Source organism: Notothenia coriiceps, unplaced genomic scaffold, assembly GCF_000735185.1.
Source record: "Notothenia coriiceps isolate Sejong01 unplaced genomic scaffold, NC01 NC01_scaffold00037244, whole genome shotgun sequence".
NCBI lineage: Eukaryota > Metazoa > Chordata > Actinopteri > Perciformes > Nototheniidae > Notothenia > Notothenia coriiceps.
In genome coordinates this window covers 26021509-26040497 of record NW_011369945.1, presented here as the reverse complement: position 1 = coordinate 26040497, position 18989 = coordinate 26021509, and the positions used below count along the sequence as shown (strand labels likewise).

Sequence of the window (18989 nt, the reverse complement as noted above, 5' to 3'; positions counted from 1 at the left end):
CGACAGGGTGAAATATTTGCAGCGCGCCACGCCATGAGTCACCCCCCCACCCCCAACCCCACCCCCTGCTCTATGGACTGTTACACCAGTTGTGTCTGCGCAATGATTAAATAACTCTAGAGAATATATTACTTCTTGCCCACTGAGCTGCTGTGAAAACTGCCGACGCACAGACTAATGAACTGTGTGTCAGCATGCAAAATGAAACAAACTAACCAGGGAAAGAAATAACTCATATTTCATGATGACTCCTCTGATTAAAATGTCCAAATGTCAAAAAAGGAGTAAAGGCTCACTCTCCGCACACGTGATAAGGAAGCAGGGTGATTTCAGTGTTGACTGACAGCCATTACAAAGAAAGGAATTTCAGTCCCAGCTCTTCGCTTGTAGGCTATTCCTCCCTCTTTCTTACTTTTCTAGCTTTTTGAGAAACACCAGCAAAGAAAACAAAAAAACGAGAGGCCCCGTTTTGCAAAAGTGAGCATCGGGGGCCAGGGGTTTTGTTCTCAATTCTTACGTTTGCAGTCGTGGCCCATCCCCCGGTAGCCGTCTTTGCATTTGCACTTGTATGAGCCCGGCGTGTTGTAGCAGGAGGCGAAGCCGCTGCAGTGGCTCCGACCTAAAGAGCACTCATCCACGTCTGAAAGATAATGGAAACATAACAACATTCAGCTACCGGGTGCCAGCGCAAAAGCAAACTTTAGACATAACAGCAGAATATCCAAGGATAATTGCTTCACATCCTCTCCAACGGCGCTCAAAGTGTATATCATACGCACTGCTAGCTAAAGCATTTCAGTGAATAACCCTTAGAGTTACAAAATCACTCGAGATGGAGATTCAAGGTCTTTAAAGAATAGGAGCAACCTTTTCCTATTTTTTGGCTTTTGTTCTGAAAAATGAATAGATATACATTGGAGATATGTTTTCCGATGTTGCCGAGATTTAAGGTTAACATTGATATATATTTCATCTGAACGTTGTTGAAGTTGTCAGTTCCTGTTTATTACATTTTGTTCCCTATTTCAACTAGTGAGTACTTGGCAAACGTAAAACAGTGAAATCAGTCATCCCACTTCATGAGACAGCCTCAAATGAGTTTTTCGTTTATCTGTATTTATTTGAAATATATTTTCAACATACTAAACAGTGGTATCTTTAAATGGGGTACTGATGAATACAGCAACATGTTAAGAAGTAGTAAAAGAGTAATATGGGAGGCTTGTGGCGCAGTGGATTAGCACGTTGGTGTTCGGATCAGGGGAGCACAGGTTCAAACCCCACTGCAGTCAGCATGTGGGTGTGTCCCTAGGCAAGACACTTCACCCCAAAATTGCTCCTGTGGGGATTGCCCACAGTATTGAGTATGTAAGTCGCTTTGGATAAAAGCAACATGTAATGTAATATAGCAACGAAAGTGAACTCTATGATCCTGCAAAATGGCTCTTTTGACTGTGTTGTATTAAATATATCATATTGTTGGATTATTATTAATGATGCATTAATAGACAAATTGTTTTAATATCTTTACAGGGTGTAAAAAACAAAACCTGCCCCACTGAAAATACCTTGGTCATAAATCACCACTGACTACACATTCATGACCTTTGTGTGTTTTATCAGTGAAAGCCTCACTGCGGCGACCTCTTGACCGTACCTATGCATTGGTATTTCCCGTTGATGTATTGCAGGTCAAAGCCTTCGTGGCACTTGCAGATGTAGCTACCGAAAGTGTTTATGCATTTCCTGAACCGAGGACACACTGCTATCCCTGCAGCACACTCATCCACATCTGCAGGAGGAGAACAACAAATGCAGGTCATTGCACAGAAGAAAATATTCAAAACAAAACATAATGTATTCATCATTTTTCACTTCAGGTCTCGGAGTTGGTCCCATAAAGTTTTAAATGCATTCAAAAACCACAATGCAGTGAAAAACTTCAAGGTTAGAAGAAAGGAGATTAAATACAAAACATCTCTGTTCATACATGGAGACTTTTTTTGACCTTCCCTGGTTAGCATTCATTTATGAACGAAGCACATTAGCTATTCTGTTCAGTGAGCAGAATACAATGCAAACTACGTTGTTTCATTATTTAAATACCTATTCTCTCTCTCTCTCTCTGTTGATCACCTTTCCCGGCATGTGGGCATTAATATTTAGAAACAGAGAGGCATTTGCTTTACAATCATTAATTTATATTCTGCACAATGCAGCTGAGGCCCCGCCGCGCTGCAGGGACTGTTGTTTGAAAGGACTTTAAAAACACAGAGACACCTGGAGCAGCTGGCAAAACAAGGAGAGAAGTAGGTGGGCGGGGCTCTCTTATCCCTTAAAGACTGCTGTTAGGCTTCTCATCAGCAGGGCGCTTAATCCCAAACTGATCCACTAGAGCTGCTTAATGGCCAACAGTTGAATTATTTAGCAACTCACAGAGTGGTGGTGAATTATCATGTTTTACAAAATACACACACGCACACATAAATTCAGCCCCTGTGTCAAAATGTGTAATAATATTGCCTACATAATGCCTGAGTGTTACATCCGGCATTGAAGACACATTTCTTTCAGAGCATCATATTAAACACTTATTCATAGTTATATACAGGATCAATCTTTGGCTAACATTAGATTTTCAATTGGGTTTTGTTTGACAACTCGTCTGATACATTAAGCAATTTCTATGAGAGGCAGCACTAAAATATATGAAGCCGTCTCACAGCGAGCCTCTGCAACAATGCAGAAACATCAATACGCTCTGTCATTAATCAGCTTTCTGTCACAGTGCAAAACAAGTCAATACTTCCTTTGGATCATCAGACATCGTCCTCAAGAGATTTCTAGCCTATAGTGCACAATGTTTGAAAATGACTAAATAAATTCTGTTTATTATACATCTGCTACCGGCTGCAGAAATTACTTTGGTGCTTCATTTTGGGTTCTTCTGCTAATTTCTCAACGTTTCATCCCGAGACATAAATCCAGAATTATATATAATAATATTATTATAGATATATTTAAATGTCACACTATAATTGGTGCTTGAGCTACTTTGCAGAGACTTTAGGTGTTACTTTATTTGATAAAATAACTGAATGTGAGATCATGCCTCATATCAAGGTAATTGATAAAGAGCAATGTGTGTGATCCCATAATATTGGGCCTGGTAATGGACAGGAAACTGTATTATTCTCAAAAGCACTTTAATGTTTAATCCTAACTACAAAGCTCACACAGGCACAGAGGGCAGCTCAGGGGTCCTTTTGTTGAAACTCACACAGGTAAACATCACTCAATAGACCATGCAGAGTGTATGCAGCCACTCTCTAAATAGTGAGCAGTGTATGTGTGTTGAATAGTGTCAGTTTATGTGTTTATAGGGTTAATTCTAAGCAGACTCTTGGTATATGCGCAGGTATGACTCATTAGACCGTGCCGAGAGTGTGCAGCCACATTGCAGTGATGTGCTTGTGTTATATATTTCAGAACGAGCGAACAACGAAATTATATTATTTATTTATAAGTCCATTTTATGTGTAAGTGTGCAACAGATGTACTTTTAAAAATATATAATTCAAGCATTACGAAGCATCTTTTCTAAAAGTTTGATAAACATCTGCCCAGGTCCCTGTGCACCTACGATAGAAAGGTGTTGACATAATGAGTGAAGACATTTGAAACTCTCCAAGTCTAAGGAAAAACCTTCATAAATATGATGAGAAACTCTCCATAAAACATCTGCTTATCTGGGAAACCAGAACAGTTCCATTTAACAGTTTTAACACCTGTGGCGGGCAACCTTTCCTTCCCCACCTCCATCATTTTTCATGATTGATGTTCGTTCTGTTTAAAAATCCGCCTCCCATCCGCCCACAGATAAGTGGGAATATAGGGCAGCATAGCAGGAAGAGTCCAGTCTGGAACAGCCTGTATTTAAACCTGACACAGGTTAACTGCCTCAACTGCCCCCTTCATCTGTGTCCTTCCCACTCGTGAAGCTGTTAATGAAGGAGGGGAGGAATGGAGGAGGGGGTGGGCTTCCCCTTATCACATTTCTGCTGTAAAAGCTGGAGGAAGTAAGTTGGATATAGTCACCATTTGGTTGACAAGGCTGGTTACATTTCTATGGTGCTAAGTTTATTTATTCATTTGTATTATATATACTATTTTGTATTTTCTTTCCCACTATGACTATGTATGTCATTCAGTATGGTATTCCTGTCATGGTATGTTTTTTCTGTATTATTTCTTGTTGGCTGTTCGGTTTTTCTTATATGTTGAAAAAGGGAAGCATGATTCCCACCCCAAAGAAGTCTGTAGTATTGCTGAGACTTGTATGCTTCTTCTCAATACAAATATTTGAAACAAATGTCCATGGTCCTTGATCAAAGCGAAACGGATGTATTGGTAAATATGTTTTGGAAGAATTTCAGCTTCGCTTGCAAAGAGGAATTATTTCCTAAATTGCCTTTTCGCTGCCAAGATTTCCTTCTCGCTCAGCCAAAACGATGGCATTCATTATCACTCTGCTAATTTAATTTCTGAGAAGAAGATATAAAAAAAAAAGGCAATAAAATGCTCGTGATGCTTTACATGGGTAGCTTATGGAAGGGAGTGGTAGCACGAGGCTCGGTTTTCAGGCCTCTGGAGATATATATAAAGTCCGCCACGTACCCACACAGGTTCTTCCATCCGGAGCCAGCTGCAGCCCCGGTGACGGGCACTGACATCGGACCTCTCCTTTCAGCACCTCGCAGCCGTACTGACAGTTGGCCATGCCACAAGTGCGAGCATCTGAAGGATACAAGGGAATCACAGCACATATTAACACATGATGGTGCCACAAGGGAGGCTTTCTTTCTTTCTTTCTTCCTCACATCCACACTCACACTTTATCCTATCCACCAGCTATAGACGGTATTAGTCGAGCTGACCCTGAGGCGCAGACAACAGAACAACACACAGTCGGCCATTATGAGATTCCTGTGCTGTGCACCTTAGCCCACGCAATCTTCCCCCACTTTCATATTTTCCTACACCTGAGGAATCCTAATCCCCCTCCATCCTATTGAAGCGTGTGTAGTGTGCGTGCTGTTGTTGAGCCGTGCAGGGGCAGATCAAACCCCCTCTAAAATAATAATATAATGGATCAGATTTTGTTCAGCCTCTTTCAATAACATCAGACCCTTAAAAGGAAATTAAAGAGTGAGCCTCATGCTGCTGCAGTCGCCACTTCAGCCGCCGCAGGCACCCAGGAGTACAGTTTGATGACGGAGGAAGGCTAGGCTGATTTAATGCTACAGCGATCTATTGATCAAAGCAGTAGCAGGGGAGAAAAGAGGAGCGGCACGGTGTTTAACACTATCAGGCTATCAGCCCACATCAACACCTGGAATTGTTTGAGATTGCCTCAAGTGGGAAAAATCCAACTTTAATACGGAGACATTTATTTTCCTCTGATAAAAAAAGAAAGAACTAGCCTTATTAAAATGAGGCACCAGGAGTCACGCTATGCTCTAATGTATGTGGGGAGAAAATAGTTAGCCTATCAGGTGGGAAACATAATTTACAGGCAGACATGTACAGGCATTACTTCTTCGAATACCTCGGGCGAGCAATAAGAACTGCACCCGAGGGTTTAAAGATTGTGTTTCCCTCATACTTTTCATTGTAGGTCTCTTAGGGTTCTTCAGAGGGGTTCTTCAGCTGCTGTAATGAAGCGGATCAACGAAGGGCTTTAATCAAAACACTCTATCAAAGGGTTGCTGTCAAAGCTACTCACACAAGTGGAAAACTGTCTTTGTTTAATAGAGAGCATATGTCATCAGGTTGCAAACTGCTGGCATTCAGATGAATACATTTGTCGTGAAAATAAACTTCACAGTATACAGGCTACAAAGCAAAAGAGAGATGGGAAAGAAAATAAGAACATATAGGTCAGGAACGAAAATATCCACATTTCAGACATCAATACCAACAGAGATGTGTGTGTTTGTGTATTGGGGGGAAAAACTCACTTCCACATGTCCCGTCAAGCATCTGCATGTAGCCGTTCTGGCAGTAGCACTTGTAGCTTCCATAAGTGTTCATACACCTGTGTTTACAGGGCCTGGGCTTCAGACCGCACTCATTCAGGTCTGCGGACACAGAGAGAGAGACAGCGTAAGTGGACAGCAGGACAGAGAGACCCTGCACAGAGGTGAAATTAGTCAGAGGGCAAAGGTGCTGAGGTCAGTCATGTCAAACCTCACCCATCCATTTATGTATGGGTTTGTCTGTCTGTGCGTGCGTTAATGTGTGTGTTTTGGAAGAGGGTGGGGGTGTCTTCGAGGAAGTGTCATGTTCTGACAAGCCTGTAACTTCCCTCCTTGATGATTTAACAGGAAGCCAGTGTCAACTATCAACCTACCCATTACCTGCAAGTGATAAAAGATGCTATTATACCCTCTGACTCACCACGACTTCACGTACTTAAAGCTGCAGCATCCTTTGATAGATGCATATAATTCCAGTGTTTTTCGTGCAGGCGTGAAAGTAAAGAAATCTCACCCACAACAGACCGTGAAAATCAAATTAGAAAATGATGCTGTCTGACTTCGGTGCAGGGAGGGCTCCTGGGAGAAGGAAATATGCCCTGAGCTCAACACCTGTCAAATGCTTATGCAAATTAAAGTCATTATACCTTCCTCACAGCACAACATTTATATGTTTCTGTCGCAGGGCGCTGGCGTTGTTTATACTCCCTCGCTGGAATGACTTACTGACACCTCTAAATGGAACAGAGACACCATTAATGTGATTAGTTACACCTGGGAACATTCTGCTATGACAAGTCAAAGTATCTTCATGTGAAGGGTTTACGCTGGCTTAATAAAATAAATATATTTATGTTAATTTATTCCCACTGTAGGTTTGACTGAAATCTGATTTTAAAGACTGTAACTAAAGTTAAGTGTCATTCACAAGATTAAAAATGTTGAAAAACAACCTAGGTAGTCACGTATGATGGATGACATATTTGACATTTTGGCAGAAAACACACAGGTGTAACTAAAAACATTAATCATAGTTTCAGTTCCCCGGTGCATTTTGCCTACCTGGGATGACTTGCTGGGACTTCACTTCTAGACATCATAAATGTTATTAGTTATACCTGTATACTTCCTGCAATAACAAGTCCATGTGTCCTTTACTTAAAATGGTTACAGCGGCTGAGATAAAGAAGGGTTATTTCTTACTATGGACTCCACTGAACACTCATTTTAAAGATTGAAATTAAAGTAAAGTAGCATTGTCAAAATTCAAATTGTAGCAAACCAACTAATAAGAACATCATAGCTCTATAGAGCAGATATTGTTTTGACATCAAATGCATTAAAGGGCGCTATTAGGCTCATTTTCAGTTTCATATAGGTATTTTGTCCTGGTAGGCTATGTTGTGATTGGTCAACCGCTTAGAGATGTCCTGCCTCTTAGACTATCGTGTACAATTTGTTGGTGCCCTGTAGCCAATAGAAAAGCGAGTGTTACATAGGGATGTCATTATCTTACGGACGTAAACAAAGGAGTCCAATGGAGGCGTTTCAGGCAGGGGGGGGAGTATGGGAGAGAAACTACCTTGGAAGGAAACTTCGGGATTTCAGCCTTTGCAGACCATAGAGAGGCGAAGTCCCTCCCTTTCCGGGGGAGCTCCATGGGACCTTATTTCGGAAAAAGTGTGTATTGAAGTCAATGGGGAGAGAAAGATTATCTTTCGATTCCGTTTGAATTGTGCCACGAATTACACATGATGTTTGTCAATTTAAAAGATAATTTTGCAAGTCAAAAAGTGAAGACACATTTTTTTTTGTGTGAAACCGCTCAATTAACTACATCTCCCGTCTCCCGACACACCAAGACGGCCGTCACGTTGGCACATTTCACTTCTTTCTTTCAGAATGAGGCGAAAAGTATTAAAAGAGGTGAAAATCACTACTCTGGGCATGTTGAGAGCTGTACATACACAACAGGGGAGTTAGTCGGTTCCGTAAGAGCCAGCATGCATGACCGGGATTCTGGGATTTGTAGTCTTTCTGCATATTTTTCATGGTCTTATATTTCAACAGTTTTACGACAAACTGTGACTTTTTTGACATGGAAATGATTTGTTAAGATTGACAAACATCATATGTGTAATTCGTGGCACAATTAAAACGGGATCGAAAGATACGTTTTCTCTCTCCATTGACTTCAATACATAATTTTTCTGAAATAAGGTCCCATGGAGGTCATCAGAAAGGGAGGGACTTCGCCTCTCTATTAACATGCACAAAAACCTGTATAACACACTACAGGAAAGGGAAAACTCCAAAAAGCATAAAAGGGCCTTTTTAATGGTGGCCATATTCAATGTAGGTGTTCCATGTAAGATCCTTGGTATCACTTTAGTTACACCTGTGTGAGAGATCTATTGGGTCTTTTTTTACATTTTTAAATATTGGATTTAAGAAGAAAACTCTAACTGAGACCAGGGCTTTAATCACATACATAACAAAAAATAGATTGATTCCTCTTTTGTCTTTTTTTCACAGCAGTCAGTTTACTACGCTGGTGAAATCAATTACATTTGATTAATTAATATCTGTACTGTAAAGAGCCATCCCTAATGTATGAGTGAGTCTCCGGACTAAAATGTTATTATTTAAACCTGTGCTTTTTCTATTAGCAAAAGTTAAAATGCCTGCTGTGAAAGAGGCTTTTATTCATTCTAGATTTCTTTTAATAAAATATTGATCGTGCTGCCATCAGCTGTGGTGGAAGTAACTAATTGCTCTCATTACTGTAATTGAGAATCTTTGTTGTATAATTGTTGAGTACACTCATGTTTCTCAATGCACTTTTCAAATAGAGAGGGATTTTAGTACAGTCAGGTGTTTTGCTGCTCTGACAGAAAGAAGAATATGTTTCATTCCATTTTTCCCCTTACCTCTGTTTCCTCCTGAAGCTATTCTTTAGATTAGGTTTTCTCAAAAGAAATAGTGTCACTACTCTTACAGAGCATCACTCACTTGAGGAGGGTAGCTATCAAATCTTACTTCTTCTTCCTTTTGCTAATATTTAGTTAAAGTTATTTTGGTAGTTTTTCCTCTGTTTGAGGCCCAAAAGGGGAAAATACAACAGGAATCCATCACAGTGGAATGATAACACATGCTCCAAGAAGTACACAAATTAAACTATAAATATCACCCCCTGTTTCTGGGATACAGTCCAAACAGATTTCAGTGCACTGTACCGCACATGAGGGGTTGCTTTCATCTTGGCCGGCCGCTTTATGAACGGCGCCGTGTTCAGCCGCGGGGACACATGCAGGGCACATTCTTAGAGTGCCACATACCTCCCACATTGAACAGATACCAAAGATTGATTTGGATGAATGACGCAGCAGATGCCCAGTTTGTATATCAGAGCCATCGTCTATTAATGGTCGCTTAAGTTAAGCCATGTTAGCTGATTCAAAAGGCGCGGCTGGAATTTGACCGTCAGCTTGTTGAATGCCACACAGTGCCACCAGGCTTAAGTAGTGCTTCGTGACTATAAACTGTTGAGGATATATAGGGGTCAGTTTGTGAATGCAGTTGTTACTTGAGGGCCGGTATAGTGAAACATTAATAGAGTTACTTCCACTCATGAGCAAGGCTAACAAGGGGCATTTAAGGAGTAGCAATATTGATTTTTCCACTATACGTGAACCTGTGTGACAAGCACGTTTAATTGTATCTGATTAAGGATAGAGTTTTCTAACATCATTTAAATGCATCAGTAGAAAAAAGTCTAGAATAAAATAACATTGTACTGTAGGTTCAATGTTTTAGTTTGCACGCAAAGAAGCTTTCTAGGCAGGTGGAAACTCACGTGTAATGTCATGGCAAAATGACTCCTGAAGATGCATTGCACAAACATAACAGGTTGTGTTTTACATAAACTGCACTGTGCTACTGCTGGTTTTTAAATCCTGTAAAGGGTTAATATGAATTATGCTTAATTCTTTATTCCAACAAACTAAGCCAAAATAAATGTTCCCTGTCCTTGTTAGACAGCAAGTTTAGATAACATTCAAATTATCAACCCTACATCTGTTCTCCCACGACATAATATCCACATCTCTTAAACCTGCAGACACATACACACATTTCAATTGTTTAATTAGTGGTGTAAACCTTATTTTCTCTCTGGATTTCACAGTAAACAACTTGCATTCTCATTCCTGCAATAACAAAAAACCATAGCAACACTTTGTCCACTGGCATGGCAGAGAAAACAGGTCTTAACTTGCCTGGTTCACTGAAAAAGAAACAGCTTAAAAATGTAAATGAGGGATTATTGAAATGGTCACATTCTCAGACAGAGGCAGCTCTGTGAGCATCAGCACATGCCAGATGCAGCCGGGGCCTCCTCGCGAAGAAAGAAACAGACAAGATGGAGCGAGGACACAGAGTGGTGGAAAAACTGAGAGATAGCAGACAGACCAGCGACTGACAGCTCGACGAGGCCTTAGGACTGAAGAAAGCTGAGCGATAGCGGAGGTGGAGAGCCCCTCTGGGGTGTTCACTGTACGGTAAATGAACTTCTGAGGCACATCTGAAGCGATGCAAAGTGGAGTGATTTATTGGGTCAACTCCATTGAGGTATGCTACATTCCTGACACGCCTCTATCACTGACAGAGAGATTAGCAGAAGGCTTTTTTCTCGGGGATATGCTTGACTCAAGGGAAGATAACACTGGGTAAAATTCGAAGCCCTTTTTTTTCTAGCAGGAGTCAAGAGAGCAGTCTCTTTTTAAAAGGAAAGGACGAGCTCTTTGTTCCGGGTGCGGGAGAGGAAAATTAGAGAGAAGAAGGGGGCAGAGCATAAAGGAAAATCATAATGGCTCTTTGCTGTTGAGAAAGGTTTCTTAGGTGACAGAAAAAGGAGGTGGTGAAGACTGTGACATGCTTGGCATTCATGCTGGCATATCTGGGAGGTGTCAAAGAAACTGGTGGCATTCACTCCTCCGCAGTTTGCACAGTGGAGCTCCATGCATGTTGCTAAGATAGGGAGCTGCTGTGGAAAGTCGATTGTGGAAATCTCACCCTCCATCACTACCCGCACCGGCTGATGGTCCACAGGACGAAAGATATGGAGGTGACTGGCCCACACTGGTGGGGTTAAATAGTCGAGTTCTTCTTCTTTAGATAAAGTAAATGGGTTAGAGGGGATGGGGGGGGAAGTGGGAGGAAAGGGGGTTTGATCCAAGATAAAGTAGTAATGGGTGAGGATAGAAGGAGACACAGAGAGAGAGAGAGAGAGAGAGAGAGAGAGAGAGAGAGATGGATTAGAAACACCTCTGACCACACCACATTCCTGGAGAGTAAAGAGGAATATTATGCAGTAAGGAGGATGTACAAGGATACACTTGTGGGAATTGGACATGAGGGACCATGGGAGAAACAGTGAAAGTGTCCCTTCTCCTCCTGCCCTCTTCTGTATTCTTATTTTTGTCCTGAGGGTGAAATAAGATCTGAGAGAATTACATTATCACACGGATTCAGAGGATCCTTTCTCAATTTGTTTCTGGAGGTTAAACAATAGACAGGAGTTACCATTCAAAAAGGCAAATCACTGCTTGACTACAAACAGCCTGGAGACTGTTTCACCGCCACCCCCCCTCCCCCTCTGTGAAGATCCATCCATCCATCGTGCAACCTTTCCTCCGGCAGTCAGCAAACAACACCTATTGTTAAGTGACTGGAAGATGATACAGCTACCTTTGACTGCTTCGCACGCTTCAAATCATTCAAGCGTCTCCCTATTGAGGGAAGCGGTAACTTAGACTGGGAGGTTTTGAAAGCATACTGCATTTCTGCCAACTCTACCCAACACTTGTCAAAAGGCCTTATTTGTAAAAAGGCTCCATTGATATTGGTATGAAACGTTTTAGTAGCGAAGAACAATAATTCACTGAGAGAATAATTTAACAAGGGCAGCGTTGTCTTATAAGAGTGGTTCTTTTTCTTGAAGACATTGTTTGGACGAAAGCTAAACCTGAACAATATCTCATGAAATTGGAAAACAGAGCAGTTACTGGAACAAGAGGCTATAGTGGCTATAGTATCGGAACCACAAATCTCCCCCAGGGACACACTCTGCATGGTTATCTTATCCGAGAGTGATACCCGTGGGACTCAATAAATGCTCGTCAAAAGCCAGAAAGTGCATCATGTGGTATAAAACAAACAAACAGGCTGTGCTGTGTGTATTGTCCGCTGTTGGTCATTTAACGGAGCGACATGTTTGCACTGAGGTAAAACGAAATTACATGAAATGATTTGCAGGAGCTCGATGATTGATCTGACTTCAATTATCACTTTATTTTATAGCATCATTATTATCGCCACCCAACGGTTAGATGAGATCATTTCTATCCATTTTATTCCAGGTCCATCGTGCTGCTCATGGAGGTTAAGGTCAAATATGACTTCATAGCCCACTTGATATTTAATGATCTTCTGAAAGAGAACAGTGATAAAACAAATACAATTTAGGGTGATTAGCTGATAATTGAGGGAAAATACACTAGACTTGCAGCTGTTAGATTATTAACAGCTGAAAGCCAGGAAGACAAACAGTGACAGAGAGCGATCGGTTTCCTAAAGTACCTTTCTACGCCTACACTGAATTAAATCAAAAATATTTTCAGAGACAGCAATGTGCCGTCGGCAAGAAAAGCAGAGAAAGGTCCAGATATGACATAATCTGTCTGAAATAGAGAGTGTCTGTCTGTATGTATGTGATGGATGTCTGTCTGTCCTTTGGTTTTCTTGCATACTTCACATCCTATTGGCATGCCAGGTAAAGCTTGCACAGAGATCTAAGAGACACATATATTAGTAAATGTATTGGCAGCCGCTCATACCATCAAGAATACATCTGGGGATTATCCATAGACATTGAATGAAGCTTTGAATTAATTGAGCTCACTTAGCATGTGCTTGGTGATGCAAATAGCATCATGGTGGGAGTATTTCTCATGACTAAAGGAAGTAGTTGAGTGGGAAGTTGTTTGGATGAGCGATTCTTGAGAAACTGCAATAGCAGAATACCACAGGCGAAGCAATCGTCCCTTTTTAAAACTGGCATTGCAATAGTGTTCTAAAAAAAGCCACAGGAACAAATTGCTCACTAACTTTAACCATAGCTCAGACTATTATACTTGTGGTATTAATTATATAGTTGCCTGACAGAAAAAGAGGGATAAGAATAAAGCAGCATCCGGAGGCGCCGCAGATATATTGCTTCTGAAGTCATTCCTCCAGGAAAGTCTTTTTAAAGCCTCTTAACAGGAGGTCAACTACACCTAATTAAATCCACCTGTATGCAATAATTATCTTATTAAAATGATTGGTTCTGAAGGGGCAGTGTGCTGCCAAACAGATTACCCCTATAATGAGTTTATTTGTGTAGTGACAGCGTGTTCATCTATCCTCACCATGCGGCATGACAGATCCAATTCTCATCAACACAGGTGAAGCACTTCCTGAAAACATGATGGATTCTCGAAGTGTTGATTATTATTTTTGACAGATGAGCGCTTGTTAATTTAATGATGAGCACAATCTGATTCAAATGATGTCACCTGCAGGTGTTAAGATTCTCTGTATCGGAAAAGCCATTAAAGTGATATAAACACTTGATCTGGCAGGTGAAGAGAGCTGGCAGTAAAACAGACATGTAGTCCTTGAAGTATAAATATCTCATAACAGTACGGGCTCATAAAACGTTGACAGAGGAAAATACGGCTTTGAATCTGAGAGTGGTGAAATCAATACAGTAGCTGCCATGCTTTGTGTTTGCTGTAAACACTCATGTTTCCTCTGAGGTTTGTTTATGCTCCTGGTGTTCCTAAGGTGTTAAACACTTTAGTTAATCAGATCGCCTCCAGGGTCACACATCTGTCCACACCCCCCAACTTAAAGTAGGGGAATGTTTGGCCATGCATGCAAAACATCTCTCTGCCAATGCAGGTTTACTTACCCTAACCCTACTAACCCTAACCCTACTAACCCTCTTAGCCTTAATTTAAATATTAAAGATAATCTTTGGGGACATAATCATGCCATAAAGACTGGTGAGTTTGCTGAAGTAAGTTTGGATACTTCAAAAGTAGGTACTGTAGGTAGGGAACTAAACTGGATACCAACCTACATCGTATTTCAAAATGTTTTCATTATTATAAGAAGAACCTCTCATGACTTTAGATATCATGAGGACCTGCTGCAATTTCTCTGTCGTTATTCTTCAGTGTGCTCAAGGTTTCTATTTAAATGGATTAAAGGTTAAGTTATTAATTATTGGCAAATGAACACAATGGTATTTCTTGGGAAAATCCCAAGCCGTGGGTTTTACTCTCCATATCTGTGGGCGGCTTGCCGGGGATGGTTGGCAGAGCTAACGAAACAAACTTTAATTGACTTTATAATATGGAAAAGAAAAGAAAAGATAAACTACCACAGTTGATGGAAATTCAAAAACAAGAGAATAAAAGAGAGATATTTAGGATTTTAAGTCTAACTATCTAGCAGTGCATGCTGGGAAGTTTGCTAATGTTCTGATAACATGCATAATGCTAGTGAACTTTCAGCAGAACAATACATCAAAACAGTAGGCTCGAAAGGCATTAACTGAATAAAACATACATTAAAGTCAGCCTTCAGGCATGTTTTGAAGTATATAAAGCACCATGCTATGATAATATTTTCTTTAAATTAATTCTGTTTCAGACAATGAAAGAAACACGTTTATCTTGCTCAAAATAAATCATGTCCTCGTCTAGAACCGCTGCTAGCATAAGCTTGAGGTTAAGGTCAAAACAGCATTACTGGATGTAAAATATAAAATTAAATCTAGTTAGAATTGTTGGTAGGGAATGGAAGGAGAGAGCCTCAAGTCCATTTTACATCCAAAAAACTGCACACTTCCATTTTTGTTGTCAAAACGTTCACCGTGCTGATGCACTCTCTTGCTCTCTGTGAATCTGTAAAGGAGGTCTCAGGTTGCTTCACCGGTGTTACCGCTGTTGACAAGTGTCGCCATTTACGGATTAGACAGCGATTGACTGTTTGTTCCGAACTTAATCTTACTTAAATCCACAGAATGCAAAACATCTCTAGTGACAGACTCAACAAGTCAGTTTAGTCGCGGTCAGACTTTTTTGGGGATATAAACATAAGAAAAACGTATTTTTGGCTGGAGGCGACCTTTAAGTTAATTATAAAGGATCAGTTTATTCCACATAATCGCTGAATGAAACAGCCCTGGGCAACTCATTTCTCTCCTCCAGTTGGCGCTGAAGATGAACGCATTGCTCCGGTGGGCCGGATATGAGACTGCTGCGAAACACTGGGCAATAGTAAACCACAAATCAATGTTTCATGGAGGGCTGCATTTAGATGAGAAGATCTAATCTGTAGTTTGAGAATAATTAAATTGGTCTCTATAGCGTGTGCCAGCTCCAAACTGAATCCAAGGTTATCTCCACCTAAATAGTCTGAAAGGGCAAGTGTGCCACTCAACGCGGAGTAAAGCGGATAGCTCAGTGATACGTCCAGAGCTTATTGGACAAATGGGGCTTCAATGGACACTTGAGAGTACAGTTTCATCTTGAAAGGGCTTGGAATTACATTTGTCAGATAAATCTGTCTGAATGTTTGGCAGCAGAGTCTATTGTAGTTGGATACGGGACGCTGATCCTTTTTCCTCTCCCCTTTGTCGCAGATTAAGACAAAGAGCAGCCGTCTGGCCGGGCAGACAGGAGCCACCTCTAGCCTCCAAACGCAGGATGAGTCATTGAAAACATACCAGAGAGGATTACGACACCTCCACCTCCTTAACACCACCTCAACCCTTGTGTTTAATTGCACACTATTCCTGTCTCAGGGCGTGAATTCCACAAGTGCTTTCAAGTTGCTTGGATCCACGTCAATTTACTTACTAACTGGGATGCTTTAACGCTTTTCAACATGTCTGATCTGTCAGTGATGAAAATGCGAAAAAAAAAGCCTCGCACACACTTTCAGGAGCATCGGGCTCACTCAGCAGAGACGAGTTATCTCAGGTCAGTAATTGAGATGCTATCTTCACAGAAAGGACGCTCCCAGGGGATCATTCAACATGGCCTCTACTTATTCCCATTTGAGCTGAATCAGCTTTTCTTTTGCTGGTGGCAGAAACCTCTTCCGCTCCGTGATAAAGTGGCATCTCTAGGAGGGATCCGGCCACAATAAACAATGATTAACCTGCAATTACTCAGGGCGCCTTTTGTTTTCATGTGGATGTCAGCATCGAGTTGTAAGGACCATGTTTTCTGACTTTCTCTGTGGTGCACGTTTCAACCTCAGTGCCCTTTGACACATAACAAATCACAGCTGTGTTTTCATCCTGTCTACAGGTTCCAGACTCACCTTGATTGCAGGTCTTTCCGGTGAAGCCTGGATGGCACTTGCACTTATTGGGTCCCACGCAGTCTCCATGCTTACAGCCGGGCTGGCACACAGCTGTTCAGGGAGGATTCAAAGAGGGAGAGACAGATCAGTGCAGCGCCTTGGCACACTACTTGTTTCAGATCAGGTTGACAAAGCACTTAATCCTACTGCTCCTTGACTTGTCTGTAAATTACCTTTTAACTCCACGATACAGCATTAAGACAGCATGAAGCCTCATTCATGAAGAAAATGCTTCTTTCTCCTTGCTTGACAGCCTTATTATCATTGACTAATGGCAGCCATTCAGAGCTAATCACATCCTTTACACCTTGTACAGAGCTGGAAAAGTTGTATCGTCCTTACTGATACTAAATAACTTCACACTGTGTGAAATAAATAGGGAGTTTGACCTTTTATACTGAGCAAAGTTTTGATTTTCCATGCTTTTAAATACAGTACATTTATATTTCTATTGGCACCCAGTTAACGAGGGTAACCTAGGCCAACACAATCCCCACCTAGACTGAAACTGGAACAATTAGAGCACCAAAACTGTAACTTCTAATGAGCGCTTCGAGTTTCCTGCAGATGGTACAAAGTGCGTGGATGGAGATATTTTGAGTTGTGATAGCTGCTGCGCATCTTCCCGCTCTGTCTCAGTGCACTGTGGGCTTGTCTGACTGTGCTTACTGCAGCTTGCTGCTAAGCATGTCTGATACACGTGGGCCTCAGCCAAGTGTTACTAATTTTCATTAAAAGCTTCATTAATTCTGTCATAATACAGCGCAATCAGAGGACTTAATTACCACTGTGCTGGAAGAGGTAGTACATATGCTTACGAACGTGTGTGTGAAGAGGTTTTGGGTGAGAGTGCTTATCACACCAGCCAGTTTGTTGTGTATCTGGAAAGGTGTGATAGTGTAGTTATAATTTACCGGTATGTAATCTGTCGTTGTGTCTGTAATGCTATACATATTACTCCAAAAACATCCTTATGTTTACATAGCCTCAACTGATAGGACTTAGCTTTTGTTTTATTAGGTTTGTCACCATTCAACTATAATGGGAAAAGCTCAAAAACTACCTCACAGATGTTTGTTAAAATGGGTGGAAACATTATAGGCTACATGAGCAGATAAGCAGACTTTCAGAAAGAAAACGGAACGGCATTTAAAAAAAAAAAAGGCAAAGGTGTGTTTTTAATTTTTCAAATACCAGAGAAGTTGAAAGATTATCCAAAATATCTATCTTGTTTATATAGTTTTAAAAAGTGTCTTAAAAGCTGTCCTCTGCCCTTTAAGTTAAGTTAAACTTTTCTGCTGACACTGCGTCTATTAGTCACACCCACATTTACATAATATGCAATATGCATATCAACTCAGCAGTTCTGCATAATTTAATGCTATTTAATGGCGTGATACGTTTGCATTGCAATGTGCAACTTTGGTTAAGATATTCACGTTTGAAGTGCCTTCTTTTATTAATGACTTTAATAAAACATGGAAATAAAGTTAAAGCTGTTTTAACACATACAGAGGGAGACCCTATAGAACCGATGAAGAATGGGCTTGATAATGCACTCTTTAAATGAAATGCACACGTTCAGAGTTGAGTTACAATCTCAGAAATATCCATTCATACCCATGCAGCTTGCAGGGCGGCAGCTCAGGTTTCTGTCTGTAACATTGTTCAAAGTGAATTCAAAGGCAGAAAGGTATGTGGTGAATCCGAGTCGATAACATCTCCAGGCTCAATGCACTTTATTTGCCTATGTAATCAAAAAGAAAGATAGCACACTTGGTAGAGCCTGTGATATGATATGATGTGAGTTTGCACACAAAGCAGCCAAAGTCCACAACTACAAATAAAAAAGTCGCCTAATTTGTTGGAGGAAAAAGAAAAGAGTGGAACTTTTCTTTGCGTAGGAGTTTATTAGACTCATTGCTGGTCAGCAGATAACATGAAATATGGTTGTGGTGTTGTTAGACGGAATTTGAGTGCTTTTTTGTCTTCCTCCTACATGGGGGAGGATTTGATTTGCAGGATCTAGCATCAGCAGGATTTGCCTCTGAGGGTATTTTTAAGCCTCGGGCCTGGCAGAAAGATCAGGGGAACGGCCCGTGTTCATTAACCACAGCAGAGGATACGGAGGGCTAAAAATGGTGGCACCAGCTGGAAGGCCAAACATAGCATGTATGACCCTCCATCTATGAACAGCATCAAAACACGCCGGGTGATGACACACTTTCACTCCCGTTTACATCAGCCGTTCCTCGGGACAGCACACTGCTGCTGGCTACAGAGGCAGAGTCTTTTGATTTATCGACTGCTAATGGGCGCCTGATGGTTAACACAAGGGGAGAGTATTCATATTTAATTGAGACCAATAATGCGTAAGAATGTTTAAACTGGTGAAATGAATGACTTAATCAAAGTGAGATGAAAAAACGATTTCTTCATCAAACGCAAGTGGCACCCTTTTGCAATCAA

General features: G+C 41.0%; 1 protein-coding gene across 1 annotated transcript in view; it reads right to left on the bottom strand.

Annotated features, from left to right (window-relative positions):
- The window catches only part of npnta (nephronectin a), a 53684-nt gene that overhangs the window by 33791 nt on the left and 904 nt on the right, over positions 1 to 18989 (bottom strand). The window contains exons 2-7 of the mRNA XM_010794427.1: positions 16479 to 16571; positions 11112 to 11207; positions 6021 to 6140; positions 4678 to 4797; positions 1658 to 1792; positions 518 to 640 (exon numbers count right to left, since the gene is read on the bottom strand). Coding sequence (XP_010792729.1) covers positions 518 to 640; positions 1658 to 1792; positions 4678 to 4797; positions 6021 to 6140; positions 11112 to 11118 — 505 coding nt within the window. The 5' untranslated portion in view covers positions 11119 to 11207; positions 16479 to 16571. The remainder of the gene's footprint in view (positions 1 to 517; positions 641 to 1657; positions 1793 to 4677; positions 4798 to 6020; positions 6141 to 11111; positions 11208 to 16478; positions 16572 to 18989) is intronic.